Source organism: Peromyscus maniculatus, chromosome 1 (assembly GCF_049852395.1).
Source record: "Peromyscus maniculatus bairdii isolate BWxNUB_F1_BW_parent chromosome 1, HU_Pman_BW_mat_3.1, whole genome shotgun sequence".
NCBI lineage: Eukaryota > Metazoa > Chordata > Mammalia > Rodentia > Cricetidae > Peromyscus > Peromyscus maniculatus.
In genome coordinates this window covers 7,647,203-7,670,446 of record NC_134852.1, presented here as the reverse complement: position 1 = coordinate 7,670,446, position 23,244 = coordinate 7,647,203, and the positions used below count along the sequence as shown (strand labels likewise).

General features: G+C 41.8%; 1 protein-coding gene across 2 annotated transcripts in view; it reads right to left on the bottom strand.

The window, feature by feature from the left end:
* LOC102926513 (leukocyte immunoglobulin-like receptor subfamily A member 6) overlaps positions 1-11,395 on the bottom strand; it is a 40,591-nt gene extending 29,196 nt beyond the window's left edge. Inside the window, exons 1-12 of one of the 2 annotated variants that reach the window (XM_076568907.1) lie at positions 11,203-11,395; positions 11,004-11,039; positions 10,511-10,795; positions 10,067-10,369; positions 9,474-9,758; positions 9,030-9,332; positions 8,466-8,750; positions 7,679-7,978; positions 5,133-5,429; positions 4,606-4,908; positions 3,271-3,321; positions 2,839-3,168 (exon numbers count right to left, since the gene is read on the bottom strand). In XM_076568907.1, coding sequence (XP_076425022.1) covers positions 3,053-3,168; positions 3,271-3,321; positions 4,606-4,908; positions 5,133-5,429; positions 7,679-7,978; positions 8,466-8,750; positions 9,030-9,332; positions 9,474-9,758; positions 10,067-10,369; positions 10,511-10,795; positions 11,004-11,039; positions 11,203-11,236 — 2,598 coding nt within the window. In that variant the 5' untranslated portion in view covers positions 11,237-11,395 and the 3' untranslated portion in view covers positions 2,839-3,052. Of the gene's footprint in view, positions 1-2,838; positions 3,169-3,270; positions 3,322-4,605; positions 4,909-5,132; positions 5,430-7,678; positions 7,979-8,465; positions 8,751-9,029; positions 9,333-9,473; positions 9,759-10,066; positions 10,370-10,510; positions 10,796-11,003; positions 11,040-11,202 lie in introns of those variants that run through there. The other variant, XM_076568905.1, reaches the window with a different exon arrangement.
* Between the last annotated feature and the right edge of the window lie 11,849 nt (positions 11,396-23,244).

The following is a 23,244-nucleotide window of genomic DNA, read 5'->3' as shown; positions in this document are numbered from 1 at the left end:
ACAAACAAGTCAGATGCACTGTCAAATGCACCTCAGATAAGTACTGTCAATCAACAACCTCTTTCTCAACCTACAACCTGTTCCTTAGGGGGAACTCCCCAATCTTCCTCCAGTTTTGGGACTCCCCTACCTTAATTACCCAGACCTAAGCAAAAATTTCCCCACTAAACTTTTTAACTTTATCTTTTGCTCTGCCAGCATTCTGCCATGTCATCTCAAAGTCTGCACTCCTGCACAGCTTTAAAGTAGTTAGCCCCAAGTGGCCCAACCTCACAAACTGCTTTACCCAGCTCTGCACTGCTCTAGTGCTGGATGACCCCACAGAAGCTGAACAGCAGTGAAACATCCAGCTATCCCATGACTTGGCCAGCATCCCAGTTTAATCACATCCCCCAAAGATACAACACCTCCAGAAAACAAGAAGCAGTCTTGAGAACATGGAGCCCCCATTGCCACCTCACCAGCTACCCTTTTCTATTTCCTCACCTTTTTTTATAATAAACAAAAGGAAAGAATGTTAGCATTCAGACATTTACAGAGGCCTGCTCTTGGAGACCTAGCAGGACCTTTCAGCAGCAGCAGCAGCCAGTATGTGACACTGTAGCTATCACAGCCACCAAGTAGAGCACACTCCCTATGTGCATGCACTATATCCAATTATAAAAGGCCAGCCCTTCCTGCCTGTCTCTCTTTTCTTTTTGCTCTCCCTCAAGGGCCTCCTCTGCACCTCACCCCCAATAAACCTCCTATGTGAGCTCTGTTGCATGGTATGACTTTATGGTGGTGCCCCTTGGTTCCAACACACTAAGGTCACCTTTCACCATTGAACTATCAAATAAATATTCATAGATCAGTGCATCACTCAACTATGATCAGAGAAGCTTATTCTTGCAGTAGATGTGAAGTAACAAAGAGATCCACTACTGGACAATACACAGAATGTGAGAAGCTTTGAAGCATGCAGTCTTAAGTGATTTTTTTAAGTAATGAGAACACATAATAGGGTGATTATGAAATAGGATTTGGATCTGGGAGGACATGAGGGAGAAGGATGAACATGATCAAAATACATAACTAAAATTCTTAAAGAACTAATTGAACATTGAATATTAATCATTATTATAAAATAATATATATGCCCACATATATGTTTATAGATATACACACCAACACACACACACACCACACACACACACACACACACACATATATATATATATATATATATATATATATATATATATATATATATATGCCTCAATGCTAACATGTATAATTTCTAAGTTTTTTAACAAAAATATATAATGTAAAGTAAATCTCTAAATGCAATATCTTTAAATAAATTTTTATTATATTTTTTGGAGCATTTCATAGGTGAACACTGTATATATATATATATATATATATATATATATATATATATATAATTTCTATCCCTTCCTCTCCCCTCCAACTCCTCCAATGCACCTCCCATTCCCTTCCAAATTTATGACATCTTTGATAATTATTATTGTCACATACATACTTCCTTGAATATGTCATAATGAAACGCATCATTTCATATTCCATACGTTCACTTCTGAGGTAACATGGGAACAAAGACAATAAAGATCAGTGATACTGACCTTTATAAAAATTGTCGGTGGGCAATGATACTGGGTGGCATTGTTGAACTCTGGTTTGATGGTGGAGGTTAAAGCTTGTGTGGCTTGAGTGTACTTGGAATTTTACTTGAAAGAGTTGAGTGGATTTATCTTCTGTAGTGTTACATTATGTACCCCAATAAAGCTTCCCTGAGGATCAGAGGACAGAGCCAATGTGGCTTTCTCCTTCTCTAAAATCAAGCAAAGGCATGAGATCACAAGTGCTGGGATTAAAGGTGTGTGCTACCACTGCCTGGCTCTGTTTCTCTCCTAACTGAGTCAATCTCATGTAATCCAGGGTGGCTTTGAACTCACAGAGATCCAGGTGGATCTCTGCCTCCCAAGTGCTAGGATTAAAGTTGTGTGCCATCACTGTCTTGCCTCTATGTTTAATCTAGTGGCTTGTTCTATTCTCTGATCTTCAGACAAGGTTTATTTATCACTACAATCTTCTCTGCACAGGGACATAAACTTGGGATTTTTACTGAGACCCATGTACCACAGAGATCTATGTGATGATGCTGGGCAGACAGAGCTTTGAGGCCATGAATTAAGAGTTGAAATGAATTTTTTCCTGAATGGGAAAGTCTAAGGTCATCTCCAAATTCATGTCTAGCAGTGGGGGCTCTGACCAAGGCAGTATAAAATCAGAGATCCGTGATACTACCTCTACATCTATTACCAGCTTTACATGTCTCTTCTGAACTTCATTTATGTGATATTTCATTGGCATTAAGAACATTTAGTCATTAAAGACAGCTTTGTGGATAAAAGAGCTTACTACCAAGCCTAGAAATGTTTCAAGGATCTTACACGAGGGAAGGAGAGATTTGACTCTTCTGACTTCCACATGCAAGTATGGCATATGCACATACATACACATAACCTCCACTCCCCCTTTTAAATAAATCATGAAAGCATCACTGTAATTAAGATGCTAATTTTTCATCCTAGAGTATTATTTCTTCAGACTTTCATTGTAATCGAGCAAAATGCTGTGTTTTCAGCAGAAAATAATAAGTTCATACGGTAAATGGGAAAATAGTGATTTAAAATAATAGAAAAGGATACATGAAAGTAAGCCAAAGCATAATATGTATAAAGATGGGGGCCCAACCATGACTGATAGTGTAGGGTGTTCTCCAAGACCATTAGGTGAGGGGAAAGGGGGAACTGGTCAGCAAAACTCCATAGCCAAATGTAAGAGGATAAGTTTAATTTATGGGGAAATACCTCTCCACCCCAACAAACAGACTTACCCTTTAAACTCAATTCCCACTAGCCCTGGGTATATTTATGACAGCAGTTCTTTCACATGAGTGCTGTATTTTCTTACAAAACCACACTCAGTCCTTATATCTATTTTCCAGTCCATGGCACTGCAAAAGATGCATTGCTGTAGCTCTCATTCACATCTGCTTGTGACAAGCCTCAAACACCAGTATTCCAAGGACCACAAGGACCAAGCCAGCCATCCCCATTCTGAGGAGATTCTCCACCATGTGATGATCCTGTGACTCTGAGGCTATGGTTGTGGACAAAGAAGGCAGAGTTGTAAAAATCACCTGAGAAAGATCAGATACCAAACCCTTGGGCATGCTCTGTGAGTGAGAATATTCCTACTCACCTGTCTTTGGTTTGGACATGTTTTGTGATGCAGTGATATTCCCAATAGATCCTAGGAACAGAAGAGAATGTACACAGTTTATAAAGTACTTAAGAGAGTTGAGTGTCTTCTCAAGTTCAACAATCATATTTCCTGTAATTACATATGAAGCAAATCATATAACTTCAGAGAGATACAGTATAATCCTTTTTTCCCTAGTTTGCCTGATTCCTTCTGATCTTCTTATTGGATTATTCACATGCATCAAGCTGATTGAGTTCATGCTTTGAGCTAAAACAGTTGAGCATGAAGTTTACTTCAATGTAGAGAACTAAGGGTTGGTGAAGAAAATAATCTCCCATTTCCAGTTCAGAATTAATAAAGCCCTTCTATGCTTTCTGGCCAGTCTGGAGCACAGGAACATGGAAGCTAATTCATGAATGAGAAATTGTGTATGAGGCCCATACTGAGTCTTTTTATTCAGTACCTTTTACACTCTTAGCCAGGCAATGTGAAAATGACTCTCATCACTCTCAGGTATTTTAGCTGCTGGTAACCCAGCAGGAAGGCATGTTGCTGAGGATTAAACCCAAATAATCCAGCTTTTATGCTTTTTCCCTGTTCTGGAACTACACTGCATGTCCTAGAAGGAAAGAGCCTGAATGCCCTGCCCAGATCCTGTCACATTCTCCTACACGATGTCACCATTGCAGTGTGGCATGTGTCAAGACAATTGCAGAAGTGGTTTCTAGAGAATTCCCCTCTATGAGAAAGACAGAGATAAAGTTGGAACTAAAAGCACCTTAAGATTTAGGCCAGGGCTCTTCTGTTTACCCTTATAGAAACTGGGAATCACACAGGAGAGGGGCCATGTTGAGCATACTGCTTGAATCCCAGCATCCTGGTCATCATGCAGGCAGATACAGAAATAAAGACTTCCAGGACCTCAGAGTTTTCACACTCTGGGATGGAACAAACTCCCTAGACAGGAAAACCTAACACTTCTATTGGTATGAGCTTTGGGGGGGATCCAGGAAAGTGTTGGTAATAGGACAATGGGAGAGGGCAATGGGGAGAAGTGTGGCCTAATTATCTCAGCTCTTCTCAGTCTCACATCCACACTGAAGCCTGTACAGAACCTTGCAGCTGCCTACCTGGAACATTCTGAATTTTCCTCAAGAAGGCGGAATGGGAATTAATTGAGGAATCCCAGTTTGCCTCTGTATTATTGACTAATACTAAACCCTTTCTGATTAGCCATGCTTAAGATAAGTCTACTACCAACTCAGTCAAGAGCTTCCAAGGTGAAGTATCCAATGTTCCCCTCTGATCTCACATATACCAAGGTCATCTCACCTGAGACTATGATCTCCATGGAGACACTGGGTTGTGATAACAGGTAAGGAGACGATCTTTGAGAACCAAAACACATATAGATACCCCCAACGGATGGAGTCACAGCACTCATGGAGAATTCTGCCTGATATTGTGAATCTTGGAGCTTTGATATTTGATGCATGTGGGAATGGAATGCACCCTCCTTGAACAGAAGGAAGCTGTCCACTGGGATTGATGATTTACACAACAGGGTCACTTTCTCTCCTGAGGACACGGTGGTACCTGGATGCACTGAGAGGTTGGGTGAGACAGGAGGATGTCCTAGAGAGAAGAAGGGTGAGTGAGGGGCTACAGTCATTGTTCTGAGACCCTTTTGTATTACATAGTCTTCTATATCTTCCCTGAATGCCATTCATCTACTCCCCTCTCCACAGATCTGTTCATCCTGAGAAGACTTTCATTATCTTGACCATCAATCACTTGCCTCCCCAAAGCTGACCATGATCGGAGTCTGGGTTCCTGAAAGAATACACTATGTTCCTCACCTGTGATCAGGATATCCAGAGGGTCACTGGGGGCTGACCACTCAGAAGAGGTGTTGTATGAACCATGGCATCTATACCGGCCACCAGTGGTGAAATCCACAGAGTGTAAGGTGAAGTTTGCATGAGACATTCCAGCCTGGGTAAAATGGGCAGATATCTGTGGGACATCATTTCTGCCCTCCTTGGAAAGAACAAATCTGTCATAACTCATGTTTGAGTAACACTGGAGGGTCAGCTTCTCTCCAGGGGCCAAGATAGGTCTTTGCTGGGTTATCAGGGAGGGCTTCCTGGATGACCCTGGAAGAAGGATATGTATAAAGGCATCAGGTCAGCTCTTGCTATACATTCCTCTGCTGGCTAAGTTTAAGTCAGCTGGACACAAGCTAGAGACACTGGAGAAGAGGGAGCACCAACTGAGAAAAAGGCTCAATAAGATTAGGCTGCACACAGTCCTGTATGGAATTTTGTTAATTAGGAATTCACAGGGGAGGGCGTATCCCATTGTGTATGGTACCATCCCTGGGCATGTAGTCCTGGGTTCTATATGAAAGCAGGCTGAGCAAGGCAGTAAGCAGCACCCCTCCAGGGCTTCTGCATCATCTCCTGCCTCCAGATTCCTGCCCTGTTAGAGTTGCTCACTTAACTTCCTTTGAGGATAAAGAGTGCAGTAAAAGTGTAAGCCAAATAAAATCTTTCTCCACAACTGGCTGTTTGTCATGGTATGTCATTTCAGTAATACAATTCTAACTAGGACAATAACCTCTCCTTCCCTGCTCTGATACTGTCAGGCTCTCTCATAATCTGAGTTGTAGCAGTCGAGATATTCCTCAGCCATCATGGCTGGAACCATGGGGCAGCAGAGCTAGTGATAAAGGATTCCCAGTCAAAAACCAGATGACTGAATAAGTCTTCTGACCTGAGACAAATATCTCCAGAGGGTTACTGGCCTCTGACCAGACATGTGGTTTACTTTTGAAGAATCCATAACATCTAAAAGGCCCACTCTTTCTGGATCTCACAGGGACCTCAGGAAACAGAGCCTGGGACTGTCCTGTGTGTGTATACTGTGCCTTGAAGGGCCTGGAGAAATTCTGATCTTCCCCAGTCACAATGAACCAATCATATCTTTTTGATGAGACACATTGGAGGGTCACATTCCCACTTGAGGTCACCACGGGGCTGGGCAAGGCTGACAGAGTAGGTTTACCATGGTAGAATCCTAAGAGATGATGATGTGGCCTGTTAAATGATACATTGTCTCCAGAAGCTGGGCTATGGGTGAAAACATTTGGGAGATATATTTCCTGAAGGAAAATGTAGACAACATGATGTACTTGATCTCACAAATAACATGGTAGAAATGAGGAATGTTATTCATGCAGTGTTTCTGAACAACTGACAGAATAAATACCTCTTTTCTATCAAGAGGCCTGGGAGTAGATGTTGTTAATAGCCATGGGACCATCAATCTGTAGCTCTAAACCTCACCTGAATACCCCAGAATATTTATTCTAGACTCTATCTCCCTAGACTTTATCATTAGCTCTCAGTTAATGAACCTCATTCTTAGGGAAGATGTCACATACACTTTATAGCCTGCTGACATCTACTCTATGTCAGTCATTGACCACACTAGATTAAAGGCCGTTTAGCTATAGAACCCATCTTCATGGTCACTTCTGAGTTGAGTTTTGATGCAATTAGACCTAGTTGTTCACTGGAATTTCTATTACACCAGGAATCTTTTTGTCCAAATTTGTACTGTGTTCAAATTTGCTTACAATCAACCACCTGGTGTCATACTTTTTAGAAGTGTGAACCAGCAAACAACTATGTCAGGCTTATCTATATTTTCCTTGTTATTGCGTGTGGGTCATATTCTGTCAGCAGCAGGGCTTTCAGGGACCAACACACAGAAAATGTGAGGACTTTGTGACCCTTAGTGTCCACTCACCTGTCACCACCAGCTCCAGGGGGTCACTGTGCTGTGTCCACCCAGCAGAGTTAAAACAGTAACAGTGATATCGTCCTGCATTATACTCGGTCATGGATGGGATGATAAATTTGGCTGTGTGATCAGGCACTGGTGCAGTTAATCTGCCCAAGGGTGCTGGGCTTCCTTCTTTATACAGGAATTATATTTGGGTTTCCATGGTTCCCTCACACGAGATTGTTACAGGTTTCCCTGATGTGATCACAGAGCCTGGCTCAGCCCAGATGGTGGGTTTCTGGAGGGTCCCTGCTACTTTCAAAGAAGTAGGTGAGAGAGATGTGGGTCTTTAAACAGTTGCACAGGGAAAGTAAAACTTGGAATTGACCCTTGAATAACTGAAGGACACATGGAGCCATGTGAGGATCCTTTCTCCTGACGTTTCCAAGTTCCATTCTCACAACAACCCTCATTGGGTTCTGTATCTTTACTCCCACAGTATGCTTGCTGTATCAGTGAGCTCAAGAACCTGTCTTTCCCTGTATTTATCACATATTAGCCCCACAAGGGCAAACTCATTTCAGTGTCATTCAACAGAGAGCTGGAATATCCTCACCTGAGACTAGAATATCTAGGATGTCACTCCCTTCTGACCACACTTGAGGGTTGCTTGTGTGATAGCCATAGCATCTGAAACTCCATCTTTGGCTGGAGGTCATGAGACTCACTTGGAACCTGGCAGAAGACAGCCCAGTATATACATTCTGTGAGCCCATGGAGCTGGAAAACTTCTGCTTGTTCTTAATTAAACTGAACCCGTTGTATCTCTGATTTGAGGTACATGAGAGGTTCACAGACTGTCCTACGGTTACAACAGGGCTGTTCAGGGCTGTCAGTCTGGGTTTGATGGAGACTCCTAGAAGAGATAAACATGGAAAATTAAGTGGGCTCACAGTCTGCACTGTCCCCTGAAATGTTGATGAGTGGGAATACATTCAAACTAGATGTTTTAAGAGTCATGTCTTGCAGTTGATTGGCTTGATCTGTTTGGGAGGCATCTAGGCAGTGGTACCAGATCCTGGGCTCATTGCATGAGTTAGCTGTTTGAAACCTGGGACTTATGCAGGGACACTTGGCTCAATCTGGGAGGAGGGGCCTGGACCTGCCTGGACTGAGTCTACCAGGTCAATCTCAGTCCTCGGGAGAGGCTTTGCCATGGAGGAGGTGGGAATGGGGGGTGTGCTGGGGGGAAGAGGAGGGGGGCAGGAAGGGGGAGAACAAGGGAATCTGTGGCTGTTATGTAGAACTGAATGGTATTGTAAAACAAAATAAAATTAAATTAATTTTTTTAAAAAAGAGTCATGTCTTGGGATACAATTCCTGAGTACTGTAAAAACACTCACCTGTCACCACCAGCTCTAGGGTATCGCTGCGCTCTGACCACCCAGCAGAGTTGTAGGAGTAACAGTGATATTTCCCTGCATGCAGTGTTGTCACAGATGGGATGGTGAATTTTGCCTTATTGTTGTCATTCTTTTGGGTCTGTCTGTCCCAGGGTTCTGGACTTCCCTCTTTATGTAGCACGTACATTTGGGTTTCTCTGGTCCCCTCACACCAGATGGTGACAGGATTCTCTAATGTGATCAGAGTGCCTGGATCAGCCCAGATGGTGGGTTTGTGGAGGGTCCCTGCAAAGTAGAAAAAAGTGAGATACATCTCTTAGGATACTTGTGCAAACGTTAAACTTGAAAATGACACAAGTTGATTGGTAAAGCCAGAAGGACACATAAGGACCCAATCTTTTCATGAACTCCTAAGTTCTACTGTTATTATCAACCCTTGTCTCCTGAATTCTGTGAAATTGGACTTAGGAGATTGAGTTCATTAGCCCACCATATATCAGATCCTTCTTTGAGATCTTTTGTCAAATCAATTATTATTCAGAGAAAAGCCTAGGGTTTTCTTACCTGAGATTAGGAGCTCTAGATGGTTACTGGGTACTGACCACAGCTGGGGGCTGTTCCAGTAATAGCCATAGCATGTGAAGATCCATCTCTTTTTGGGATTCACAGGACCCACTTTGAACTGAGCCCAGAAGTCCCTGTAGTATGTATACTGTGATACCATGGGCCTGGAGAATTTCTCATCTTCCATAATTAGAATGAACCTGTTATATCCATGCTGTGAGAAACACTTAAGGGTCACATCACCTCCTGAGGTCACCACAGGGCTATGCTGGGCTGACAAGGACACTTTGCTGGGATAGACTCCTAGGAGAGAAGAGGAAACTTGTGAAGTTTATTCGTTAAAGTATACATTTGCCCCTGTTCTTGGATTTGAGAAAGGGACCTCAAAGTGAATGTAGTCCCTTTTTCAAAGCAGGTTCTGAGATTAGGGATGAGTCCTCTCACCTGTCACCACCAGCTCCAAGGTATCACTGTTTTGTGACCACCCAGCAGAGTTGTAACAGTAACAGTGAAAATTCCCTGCATGCATTTTTGTCACAGAAGGGATAGTGAATTTTGCCTTATTGTTGAGATCCCTTTGGGTCTGTCTGTCCCAGGGATCTGGACTTCCCTCTTTATGTAGCACATATATTTTGGTTTCTCTGGTCCCCTCACACCAGATGGTGACAAGACTCCCTAATGTGATCAGAGTGCCTGGCTCAGCCCAGATGTTGGGTTTGTGGAGGGACCCTGCAAAGAACAAGAAAAAAATGTTTCTTTGCTAAGACAGTTGCACAAAGAAGTTCACACTTACAGATGATAGTTATGCTGATCTGCAGCAGCAGAAGGACACATAAAGACCAAATTCTTTCCTGAACCTAATGGCTTCTACTTTTAATATCCATCCTGGTTTTTGAACCTTAATCACAGCTGTATCCTGAGTTCTGTGACATTGGGCTCAGGAGCATGAGCTCACCAACCCACCACATATCAGGTCCTTCCCTGTGACCTCATATCTGACCAATTGTCATTGCAAGCAAAATCTAAAGCTTCCTTACCTGAAACCAGGAGTTCTAGGCTGTTACTGGGTACTGACCACAGCTGTAAGCTGTTCAGGTAATAGCCATAACAGGTGAATCTCCATCTCTGTTGTGGAGTCAGAGGACCCACTGTGAACAGGGCCTGGAATATACCAGTGTATATGTCCTGTGAGGCCATGGCACTAGAAAATTTTTGATCTTCCTTTACTAGAATGAAACTGTTGTATTCCTCTTGTGAGGAGCACTGAAGAGTCACATCACTTCCTGAGGTCACCACAGGGCTGGTCAGGGATGAAAGGGTGACTTTGCTGGAGTAGACTCCTAGGAGAGAAGAGGAAGCCTTCTTAGTGGACTTATATTGCTCACCTGGTCACCCCTGTTCCAGAATTGTCAAAGGGACCCCACGGTGAATACACTCATTTACTCAAGACAAATCCTAGTGTTGGGGAAGGGTCCTTTCACCTGTCACCAAGAGCTCCAGGGTGTCACTGTGTTCTGATGTGCCATTAGGGCATTTATAATAACACCGATATTGGCCTGCATCCTGACTTCTAATGGAGGAGATAATGATCTTGTTATTTTTTTCAATGTCTTCATTAGCTGTTGGTATCTGGAAATCTGGATTTCCTTCTTTATAGAGCTTGTATTCCTGGGCATCTAAGGGGCCTTCACAAATTAGAGTTACCTTCTCCCCAGTGGTTACCACATTACTTGGCACAGCTCTGAGTGTGGGTTTGGAGAGGCCCCCTGAAAACAAAACAAAAACAAACAACAACAACAAAAAATGGAAGTTTGGTCAGAAAACATTCTGTTTAAATCCAAGCTATTGGTCTCACGACCTTGCAGGCTACACCAGCATCAGCCCACACCAGCTCTTCTCCATCTCTTTTCTTCAGAGGTGACCTTTGATTCCCACTGAGAATGTCCAGTTTATAAAAGCTGGGAAGACACTCACCTGCCAACACTTGGTTCCTGGGGCCCAGACTCAGTCCTGCAAGAGAATTACCTGTGAGTGTATGTCCTTGAAGCCTGAGCAGGACCTCAACTTCCAGATGCCTTCTGAGCTACTGAAACACCCTTGATGGACTACTGCTCAATTATGAGGTAGACTACTTCTCAGTACAGAATTCTCTCTCCACAACTTCATTTCTCACCAAGACAAAGCAGAAATGTGAGGTTTGGGATCATAGCCTCTTCCAGTTGCCAAAAGTTTGCAGATGGTTCGTCCTCTTGCAAAAGGAACAGACACAAAGTATATTGCCTGTGCAGTATGGTGCCTCCTTGTCGAGAGTATGTTATACAGGCAGTCCTTGCAAAATCAGGAACTGCTCTTTCTAGGCAAGTGGCTTTTGTTTTCCCACTGCTGTGAAGGGTGGGGCTCCAAAACATGTGGTCTCTGTTCCTGTGGTTTTCTTTGGTTTTGGTTTTGGTTTCTGACAGAAAGCCTCCTGAAATCGGGCAGGTCTAAATCTCCTCCCCTTTCTCAGTCAGCTTCTTGTGTGCTAGGTTTACAAACCCATATCTGATTGTAGTCTCTTTTTGCAGAGCATCTCCCATATACCCATGTACATTAGCTTGCATGATCCTCTTCACCAAAGACCAGGACTTAACTAGCAATAATCCTGGTATCTTCCTGAGCCAACACCTTCAGATGAGGGTGCTCAGAGCTGATCTTTTCCTGTCAGCGTTTCTGCTTGGTTCTCTATCATTTCAGCCAGACAACACTCATAATGCTGTAGATTCCTTATCATGTCCAGCTTCCCACCCAGCCCTAGATATGCTTTGGGTATTTTGTGTGAAATTTTCTTGGGGATACATGAATACTGAATGGCTACTTCCCCAAGAGGGAACATCAATGACAGAGACAAAGACATGATTCTATCCAAATCAAGTGGGTGAAACAATGAGTTTTATAAGTGATCCTTAGAGGGATATGAGCAAACATTTTCAAATATGTTTCTTTTTTTGAGACAGGGTCTCAGTGTTTACCTCTGGGTGTTCTTGAACTCACTCTGTAGAACAGATGGACCTTGGACTCATGAAACCTGAGGGAAGAATTCCCACAAGTTATATCTGGTTTAATACTGGAGGGTTAGCATCTAGCCTTGATCTGCCTTTTGTGATTGTTACCCCTGTCTCCATAACTTGTGTTTGAAGTTTTAGCTGAGAGTTTTTCTAGGGGATCAAAGCCTATGCAAACTAGTAACAAAATCCAATGCCCCTCCAAAAAACCTATGGTAAAAAGGAGAATTGCGTTTGGCATTATCTCTCTTGGGGGCTTAGAACAAAGACATTTGTATATGGAATTGACTTGTTAAAGGTGTGATTTGTAAAACAATAAAAGGATCCTTTACTCACCAAGGCTCGTTCAGTTCATAGAAGTGAATCCACCCTGCACCTAGAAAATGATAAGAATTCATCCTTAATGTACCTCCATACAACTTTTCTCATATCTGCCTGGACCTATACCCACACTCAATATACAAGATATTAATGCCCAATGTGGAGCTTAATGTTTCGGTAATGCCTGTGCTACTGCCACCCATTCACCAAATCCAAGTGAGGGGCTGTGGATTAAAAAATAACAGACAAGAGACAGGGAGTCATTTGCCACAGCAGAATGCCAAATGCTGTTTATAGAAAGAGGAAGAAAATCTTAAATACAGGCTTACAGCACAACGGAGGATCCCTGCAGGGCAGAAGTTCCCTACCCAATGTTCTACATTCTTGAATCTAAGCTGTTTACACCAAATGAAGGATACACAAACAAAGAACCTCCAGTGATCTTTCAGTAAGAAGGAAACCAGCAGGGAGTCAGCATAGGGAGGACATCTGGTCAAGGTCATAAGCAAGGCAGCAGCCACTCACAGTGGGGGGCTATGGCCCAAAGGTCCCCCCTTTTTACTAAAAATGAGCTTCTGACTTAGATTGTGTGGGAGGTCAGCAGGTCACCTTACAAGTCATGGAGACACCTGCCTAAGCCACACAGGTGCTCTGGCTTAGGTTGATGACCAATGACCACCCCCCAGGCATTACCCTTCTCAGAATACTCATTATCATACAGACTCAACAACTTGAGCTGTAGAGTAACTGCTGCCAAAGATCTCAAAGTGGCGCTGGGCTTGCAATCTGGGCAACATAGGAAAGACCAACAGAAGTCCTAACCCACCCATAAGCCAGTAGGCTAAAGGCAATTGAGTCATTCCCTTCCTTAACGTTCCTTACTGCAAATTGGAGTCCTCATAAGGTGGTATCCCATGGGCAAGTGGAACTTGAATTTTACAAATTTTACAACTTTCAAAGCCAATTCAGATGTACAATTGTAGAATTAAATTTATTATGCCCAATAGAATGAAAGATTAACTAACTGTGGTGGCTACTTTTGTGAGCAGGAGCACGAGCCCTAACCCTAACACTAACCCTAAATTTATTAGGGTTCATGCTACACCCTAACCCTAACCCTAAAAATAAATAAATAAATAATAAAAATAAATAAATGTGCTAGCTCTAGCAACCAATTATGAAATAGCAATCCCAGAAACAGTAGCAGCTGCATGGCCACCACCGCTATCATAGCAACAACTGCAACAGCGATGTCAGATTCTCTTCTGGAGCATATGAGCACCATCTGTGTCTAACTGCTATGGTCCACTGGCATGGACACACCTCCAGGAACATGAACCACCAAGGCCCATTTTTCTTGATCCCAGCATGACTTAAGTGGCAGCTCTGCAAAAGCACAACTAAGAACCATAAAGAAAGAAAAAAAGACAGCAAACAAGGAACAGAACTAATGGTCTCATAATGGCTACATTCAGGTTCACAAATTTTAAGGTATCTTCAAAAGAGGCTAGATGTATTTAAGGAGACCAATAAATGTTTCACAGAGCCACTCCTGAAAAGTAGGTACTACACCAGCTTGAAGAGGAGTGCAAAATATGAAAGGCTTAGCTGGCATGCTATAGTTAACCAATGAAGGTCAATGACTTTCAGAGTTATCCTTAATCACCAAGGTGTCTGGGTGACACATTCTCAAACATACTTGAAAAAGCAGTTACCATACATTACCTTCTGAAGAATCCAACCTCATGGCTACAGTTCCTAGGCTTACATTAATGCTTGCCAAGGCTGGCCATATTGGGCTCTCAATCCCCATTGGCATCAAAAGGGGAGAGTTTTTCATGAAGGCCCAATAGGTCTCTGCCATGGTGGAATTCAGCAGCAGCCACAGGGCGCACACAGCACTCAGGAACCCAAAGAGGAACCTAATTGTCCAAGGAAAGACACAAACAGATCCCCGGGCCCACACCAACACTGCATAGGGTCCCCTCCAAGTGCCAGTAGAAAGATCCTCCATTGCTCCAGAGGGTGATTTGTAACAGGAGCCCTCCAGTGCTTATCTGCAGCAGATACTCCAGCAGAGTCCACTGATAAAAATTTTAAAATATATAAAACAAGGGAAAGAATAGAATGTGGAGAGGAGAGATGAGCCCCTAGCTCCCCCTTTTTACTTTAGCAATATATGTTTTTAAGGTATGATGGCAGCATTCTACTATTGCCTGTCCTTGAGGATTATAAGGAATACCAGTCTTATTAATGATAGAAAAATCTTGGCAGAATTTTGAAAATCTCATACTGCTGTAGGCGGGACCATTATCAGTCTTTATGCATTTTGGCACTCCCATATAGGCAAAAAAAATGAAGATATCCTTAACCTTTTACCCTGAATAGACAGAAGCAAACATTAGAGAAGAATACGTATCAATACACATGGATATATTGTAATTTTCCAAAGGAAGGCACCTGTGTGATTAGGTAAAAGTCCTCAGGGATTAACTCTCAAATGAGGAACAGGTAAAAATTCAACACAAATAGGACATGATTTAACTATCTGGATGGCTTCTTCCCAGGTTATGCCTAGGTGATGACGAAGAGATCCAGCATTAAGATGATAACATTGATGCAACTGAGTAGCCTTTTCAAAGGCAGAACAAATTAATGTGACAGCCATATGAGTAATGGCATCAGCCCTCTGAATTCCTTCGCTTAGAGGTCCAGGCAATTGGGTATGAGCTCTAATGTGGCCCACATAAAGGTTATGTGAGCGGGACCATGTGTGTCCTTGCACTTGCAATAAATATTCATGAATGGGAGAAATAGATGGTATGTAGGCTGTTGTCTCCAAAGGCATAATGGCATGTGCCACATATTGACTATCTGTATAAATATTTACACTCTCATCAGAAAACATCTGTAAAGCAAGCAACAGTGCCTGTACCTCTGCCATCTGGGTAGAAGTGCCCTGGACTTTTATTCTCTTCACTATGTTACCAGAAACCACCACAGCAAAACCACGTGAAGTACCATCAGTAAATACCACATGGGCCTGAGGAATAGGAGTCATCTGTATTATTTTGGGAAATATAACAGAATGCAATTTAAAAAATTGACATACATCATTGGAGGGGTAGTGAGTATCAAACTGACCCTGCATGGAGCATGTCAATATGGTCCAATCATTATCATTAGCTTGCAATCATGCTATTTGAGACTGGGTGTATGGGGTCACCACAATATCTGGCTCCTTTCCAAAGGTTTGAACACTGATCTTGATTCCCTTAAATATAATCTGAGCAACAGCCTGAGGATAAGGAGTAATGGTTTTCACTGGAGAAGCTGGGGAATGTACCCATAGTATAGGACCTGTTTGTCAAAACACTCCAGTAGGTGAATGAGAAAAACCAAATATTCATGACCTAAATTGCTGTGGATATTGCTCTATATAAATAAAACACTGATGGCCAGTGACCAGGCAGGAAGTAGGTTGCCAGGCAGGAAGTAGGTGGGACAAGGAGAGAGGAGAATTCTGGGAAGCAAAAGGCTGAGGGGGGAGACACTGCAGCCACTGCCAGGACAAGCAGCATGTAAAGACTCTGGTAAGCCACAGGACATGTGGCAAGGTATAGATTTATAAAAATGGGTTAATTTAAGATAAAAGAACAGTTAGCAAGAAGCCTGCCACGGCCATACAGTTTATAAGTGATATAAGCGTCTGAGTGATTATTTTATACGTGGATTGTGGGACTGCAGGGCTTGGGGAACCTGGAGAGAAGCCCTCCAGCAACACTAAATAATGATAGGGAAAAGATACCTGTACCTTTTCTGGGGCTATTTGTAAATTAGCCAGGCTAAGAACCTCTTGTAATTTAGAAAACACATCAAAAACAAGCATTTTATCTTTAGCAGCCAATAAAATATAAGTTAATCACAATTAAATTCCAATGTTTAGGAATTGCCACAGGGGCAGGCAAACCAGGCTGTGTTGCTCCCATGAGAAGCATGGTTTTATTTACAGCTCTAAGATCCTGTAATAGCCTCCATTTTCCCGACCTCTTTTTAATAACAAATATAGGTGAGTTCCAAGGTGAAGTGGAAGAATTGGTATGTCCAGCATCTAACTGTTCCTTAACTAATGTGTTTGCAGCCTCCAATTTTTCCTTAGTAAGGGGCCACTGTTCCACCCATACAGGGTCATCATTTTTCCAAGTGATTTTTATTGGTTGTATTATCGAAGGCTGTTGTACGGTGAGCCCTATGGAAAAGACCCTAATCCTCTAGTATCCCCAGGACATCTAGTGACACAGCTTTTGTCTGCCACAGGTAGTGGGTCTCCTTGCAACATTTTCCCTAAGCCTCTGTCTGGGCAGTAGCCCTGACTCTTCAGCATCTGTTGTACAGGCTGTTTAGTAAGCACTACTTTCATACCATCTAACACATCCCATCCCCTCAAATTCACTGGAATGTCAGGTAGCACAAAGAGTTGAAAAGTTCCTGCATGACCTTCCTCATCCTTCCAATTTAAATGTAGTCTGCTCTGTAATGGCATCTGAGCTGTGCCGATACCTTGTAGGTTAGAGGTAGAATTTTTAAGGGGCCAATTGGGATCTCAGGATTCTTGTGAAATTATAGATATGTCTAGCAACAGAATCCAATAATATTCCAATCTCAATCCCATATAATTTTATTTTTAATTTAGGCTGCTTATCATTGATAACTGTTTGTCAAAATACCTTTTTTTCCTGTACCTCCAAAGCCTCCAGTTCTACATATAGGTGCCATTTTGCATTTAAAATATGAAAGCAGTAATAATTGAGCAATTCTATCACCAGCTTCTATTTCTATGGTCCTTTTTACATATGCCGATTATAAAAGCATTAAATACAATCTCCATAGGATTTGAAGAGTTAACTTTAGGTAATACTCTTGAGTATTTTTATAAAATCTTAAAAAAGAAAGATCCTTTTTTATAGATTTCAAGTAACACATTAGCACAAATAGCCAATTATTACCAATGTGGACCAACAATTTACCTGTATTTTATCTACTGGAAAAATAATTTTGTAACCTCTTTATCAGTAAGAAATTATTTTTTATGGGTTTATCTTAGCAACATTTATTTAATAAGCTAATAACCCAATCCATTTCAGGTGTTATTTTTCTATAGAATTAAACCAAGAATTTCTAGAAAGCAACTTAAATTGCAGAGACAAATTTTTAGTAATGATCAACAGACAAGAACATACCTAATATATAGTTCAAAATTATGAATTTTGTTCCTTTAGTTTATCTACCAATAAAATCCAAACATTTATTAAGACAATCAAAAGAACAGAACATCCTTTATTCACATATTGACAGCATTCCATGTCCTGACTGAAACCATTTTTCACCAGAAATTAGGCCCCTTTAAATTTTAGCGCCTGTCCCTCTCCCAGGACTCTGCTTTCCTTGGTGTTTTTCTGTTGGCCTCCTGGCTCTACCACCTCCTGCCTGTGCATACCTGCCCACCTGCTGCTCCGTGCTATCTCGCTGCCTCTGCAGCATGCAACTTTGTCCACAACCATGCTGGACATGCGCCCCCCCCCCCCCCACACACACACATTCCTGTTTAAACTTTTAGCACTAGTCCCTTCTTGGGCTTCTGCTTGCTTGGAGCGAGCTGAGGCTGTGGCTTAGCTTTGGCTCTGCCCAGTGCTCAGGCTCTAGGGCCTTTGCCTGTCCAGGCTGCACTCCATCTCAGCTCTGCCTCCCACCTGCAAGTACCTTTCTGCCCACTGGTCCGGGCTATCTCATGCATGCCTTTGTCCTCTACCACCACGCAGGGTGTGCATCCTGCACACACAAACTCACGTTTAAACTTCCTACTCCCATGAAGGGACTACTTAATGAGTTATTCCCATCATAACGGAAAAACAGAAAAACATTTCCCACAAAGGAATCCTAAATATTGAATTATTCCCACTCCGAGGGAAAAATAAAAAACATTTAAACCAAAATGAGCAAACAGATAGCAAACCTTAAGCTCTGGGCTCCCTTGTTACTCAGCCAGCAGCAATGAGGCCCACCTGTTGATTCTTTGTAATTCAGATGCTGCTGCTCTGCACTGGCAGGCAGAAAGAGCTCAGAGTTTCAGCTATCCTGAAAACTCTACAATTGGAGTCTTTTCTTCCTCCATTATCACTGGGAAGAGGCTTCTCTCTTTTGTTCATCCTTCCTCTACCTCTACAGGGCCCCAATCATTAGGCCTAGTTTCAAAAATTTTCCCCTTTATACTTGGAAAATCCTATTTTGTTGATTAAATTTTTTCCTTTTCTTTTTTTTTGTTTATTTTATTTTATTTTATTTTATTTTTTATTTTATAATACAGTTCAGTTCTACATATCAGCCATGGATTCCCTTGTTCTCCCCCCTCCCGCCCCTCTCTCTTCCCCACAGACTACCCCCCAATTCCACCTCCTCCAGGGCAAAGCCTCCTCCAAGGACTGAGATCAACCTGGTAGACTCAGTCCAGGCAGGTCCAGTCCCCTCCTCCCAGGCCGAGCCAAGCAACCCCACATAAGCCCCAGGTTCCAAACAGTCAACTCATGCAATGAGCACAGAACCCAGTCCCACTGCCTGGATGCCTCCCAAACAGATCAAGCCAATCAACTGGCTCACACATTCAGAAGGTCTGATCCAGTTGAGGGCAACTCAGCCATTGGTTCATAGTTTCTGTGTTTCCATTCGTTTGGCTATTTGTCCCTGTGCTTTATCCAACCTTGGTTTCAACAATTCTCCCTCATATAAACCCTTCTCTTTCTCACTAATTAGATTCCCGGAGCTCCACCTGGGGCCTGGCCTTGGATCTCTGCATCCAGAATCCTCAGTCCCTGGATGGGGTTTCTGGCACGACTATTAGGGTGTCTGGCCATCCCATTACCAGAGTAGGTCAGTTTCCAGCTGTCTCTCGACCATTGCCAGCAGTTTATTGTGGGGGTATGTTTGTGGATTTCTGTGGGCCTCTCTAGCACTTTGTTTCTTCCTTTTCTCATGTGGTCTTCATTTACCATGGTCTCCTATTCCTTGTTCTCCATCTCTGTTCTTGATCCAGCTGGGATCTCCCGCTCCCACAGGCTCTCAGCTCTCATGTCCAGGTTGTTCAAGTAGATCTCAGCCATATCTCTTTCATTTGATGATCCTCGTGTCTTTCTTGGGGTCCTGTTTTACAGGTAGCCTCCCTGATGTGAGTAGCAGTCCAGTCATCCTTTTTCCACATCTAGTATCCTCCTATGAATGAGTACATAACATATTTGTCTTTCTGAGTCTGGGTTACCTCACTCATAATGATTTTTCTAGATCTATTTGTTGGCCTGCAAACATCATGATGTCATTGTTTTTCTCTCCTGAGTACTCTTCCATTGTGTATATATGCCACAATTTATTTATCCATTCTTCAGTTGAAGAGCATCTAGGTTGTTTCCAGGTTTTGGCTATTACAAACATTGCTGATATGAACATAGCTGAGCAAGTGCTCTTGTGGTATGATTGAGCATTTCTTGGGTATATGCCCAACAGTGGTATAGCTGGATCTTGGGGAAGATTGATTCCCAATTTTCTAAGAAAGCTCCATATTGATTTCCAAAGTGGTTGTACAAGCTTGCATTCCTGCCAGCAGTGGAGGAGACTTCCCCAAGTTCTACATCCTCTCCAGCTTACAGTGTCTTCAGTGTTTTTGATCTTAGCCATTCTGACAGGCATAAGATGGTATCTCAGAGTTGTTTTGATTTGCATTTTCCTGATAATTAGGGATGTTGAGCAATTCCTTCAATGTCTTTCAGCCATTTGAGTTTCCTCTGTTGAGAATTCTCTGTTTAGTTCTATAGCCCATTTCTTAATTGGATTGTTGGTCGTTTTGATGTCTAATTTCTTGAGTTGCTTATATATTCTGGATATCAGTCCTCTGTCAGATGTGGGGTTGGTGAAGACCTTTTCCCATTCGGTAGGCTGTCGCTTTGCCTTGTTGACCACATCCTTTGCTCTACAAAAGCTTTTCAGTTTCAAGAGGTCCCATTGATTGATGGTTTCTCTCAGTGTCTGTGCTACTGGTGTTATATTTAGGAAGTGATCTCCTATGCCAATGCGTTCAAGACTACTTCTTACTTTCTCTTCTAGAAGGTTCAGAGTAGCTGGATTTATGTCAAGGTCCTTGATCCACTTGGACTTAAGTTTTGTGCCCGGTGACAGATATGGATTTATAGCCTTCTGCACGGTGATATCTAGTTATGCCATCACCATTTGTTGAAGATGCTTTCTTTTTTCCATTGTACACTTTTGGCTTCTTTGTCAAAAATTATATGTTCATAGGTGTGTGGGTTAATGTCAGGGTCTTCAATTGATTCCATTGGTCCACATGTCAGTTTTTATGCCAATATCAAGCTGTTTTTATTACTTTAGCTCTGTAATAGAGCTTGAAGTCAGGGAACGTGATGCCTCCAGAGGTTGTTTAATTGTACAGGATTCTTTTGGCTATACTGGGTTTTTTGTTTTTCCATATGAAGTTGAGTATTGTTCTTTCCAGGTCTGTGAAGAATTGTGTTGGTATTTTGATGGGGATTGCATTGAATCTGTAGATTGCTTTTTGTAAGATTTCCATTTTTACTATGTTAATCCTGCCTATCCATGAGCATGGAAGTTCTTTCCATTTTCTGACATCTTCTTCAATTTCTTTTTTCAGGGACTTCAAGTTCTTATCATATAGGTCCTTCACTTCCTTGGTTAGTGCTACCCCAAGTTATTTTATGTCATTTGTGGCTATTGTACAGGGTGACATACCTCTGATTCCCTTCTCAGCTTATTTGTCCATTGTATATAGGAGGGCTACTGATTTTTTTTTTTTGAGTTGATCTTGTATCCTGCTATGTTGCTGAAGGTGTTTATAAGTTTATCAGTTCCTGGGTGGAATCTTTTGGGTCACTCGAGTATACTATCATGTCATCTGCAAATAGGGAAAGCTTTACTTCTTCCTTTCCAATTTGTATCCCCTTAATCTCCTTATGTTGTCTTCTTGCTTTGGCTAGAACTTCAAGTACTATATTGAATACGTATGGGGAGAGTGGACATCCTTGCCTTGTTCCTGATTTTAGTGGAATTGCTTTGAGTTTCTCTCCATTTAATTTGATGTTGGCTGTTGGCTTGCTGTAAATTGCCTTTATTATGTTTAGGTATGTTCCCTGTATTCCTGATAGCACCAACACTTTTATCATGAAGGGGTGTTGGTTTTTGTCAAATGCCTTTTCTGCATCTAGTGAGATGATCATGTGTTTTTTTTTTTCTTTGAGTTTGTTTATATGGTGTATTACATTTACGGACTTTATTATGTTGAACCACCCTTGCATCCCTGGGATGAAGCCTACTTGATCATGGTGGATAATTGTTTTGATGTGTTCTTGGAGTCTGTTTGCCAGTATTTTATTGAGATTTTTTGCATCAATGTTCATGAGGGAGATCAGTCTGTAGTTCTCTTTCTTTGTTGTATCCTTGTTTGGTTTAGGAATCAGGATAATTGTAGCCTCATAGAAGGAGATTGGTAATGTTCCTTCTGTTTCTATTGTGAGGAACAATTTAGAGAGTATTGGTATTAACTCTTCTTTGAAGATCTTGTAGAATTCTGTGCTGAAACCATCTGGTCCTGGGCTTTTTTTGGTTGGGAAACTTTTAATGATTGTTTCTATTTCCTTAGGGGTTATTGGGCTATTTAAATAGTTTATCTGGTCTTGATTTAACTTAGGTATGTGGTACCTATCCAGAAAAATGTCCATTTCTTTTAGGTTTTCCAGTTTTGTGGAGTAGAGGATTTTGAAATATAACCTGATAATTCTGTGGATTTCCTCAATGTCTGTTGTTATGTCACCCTTTTCATTTCTGATTTCGTTAATTTGTATTCGTTCTGTGTGTGTTTTGGTTAGTTTGGATAAGGGATGTCTATCTTGTTGATTTTCTCAAAGAACCAACTCTTTGTTTCATTAATTTTTTGAATTGTTCTCTTAGTTTCTATTTTATTGATTCCCCCTCTCACTTTGATAATTTCCTGGCATCTATTCTTCCTGGTAGACTTTGCTTTTTCTTGTTGTAGAGCTTTCATGTGTGCTGTTAAGTCACTAGTGTGAGATTTCTCCAACTTCTTTATGTGGGCATTTAGTGCTATGAATTTTCCTCTTAGCACTGCTTTCATAGTGTCCCATAAGTTTGGGTATGTGGTGTCTTCATTTTCGTTCATCTCTAGGAAGTCTTTAATTTCTTTCTTTATTTCTTCCTTAACCTGTTGGTGATTCAGTTGAGCATTATTCAGTTTCCATGAAATTGTAGGTTTTCTGTAGTTTTTGTTGTTGTTGAAATCTAACTTTAAACCATGATGGTCTGATAGAACACAGGAGGTCATTCCAATTGTTTTGTATTTGTTGAGATTTGCTTTGTGACCAAGTATGTGGTCGATTTTAGAGTAAGTTCTATGAGGTGCTAAGAAAAAGTTGTATTCTCCTTTTTTAGGTTGAAATGTTCTGTAGATATCTATTAGGTCCATTTGGGTCATGACATCAGTTGAGTCCCTTATTTCTCTATTATGTTTCGATTTGGGAGATCTGTCCAGTGGTGAAAGTGGGCTATTGAGATCTCCCACTATTAATGTGTGGGGTTTTATATGTGGTTTAAGCTTTAGTAATGTTTCTTTTAAATATATGGGTGCTCTTGTGTTTGGGGCATAAATGTTCAGCATTGAAACTTCATCTTGGTGGATCTTTCCTGTGATGAGTATGTAATGCCCTTCTTGATGTCTTTTGATTGATTTTAGTTTGAAGTCTATTTTGTTGGATATCAGGATG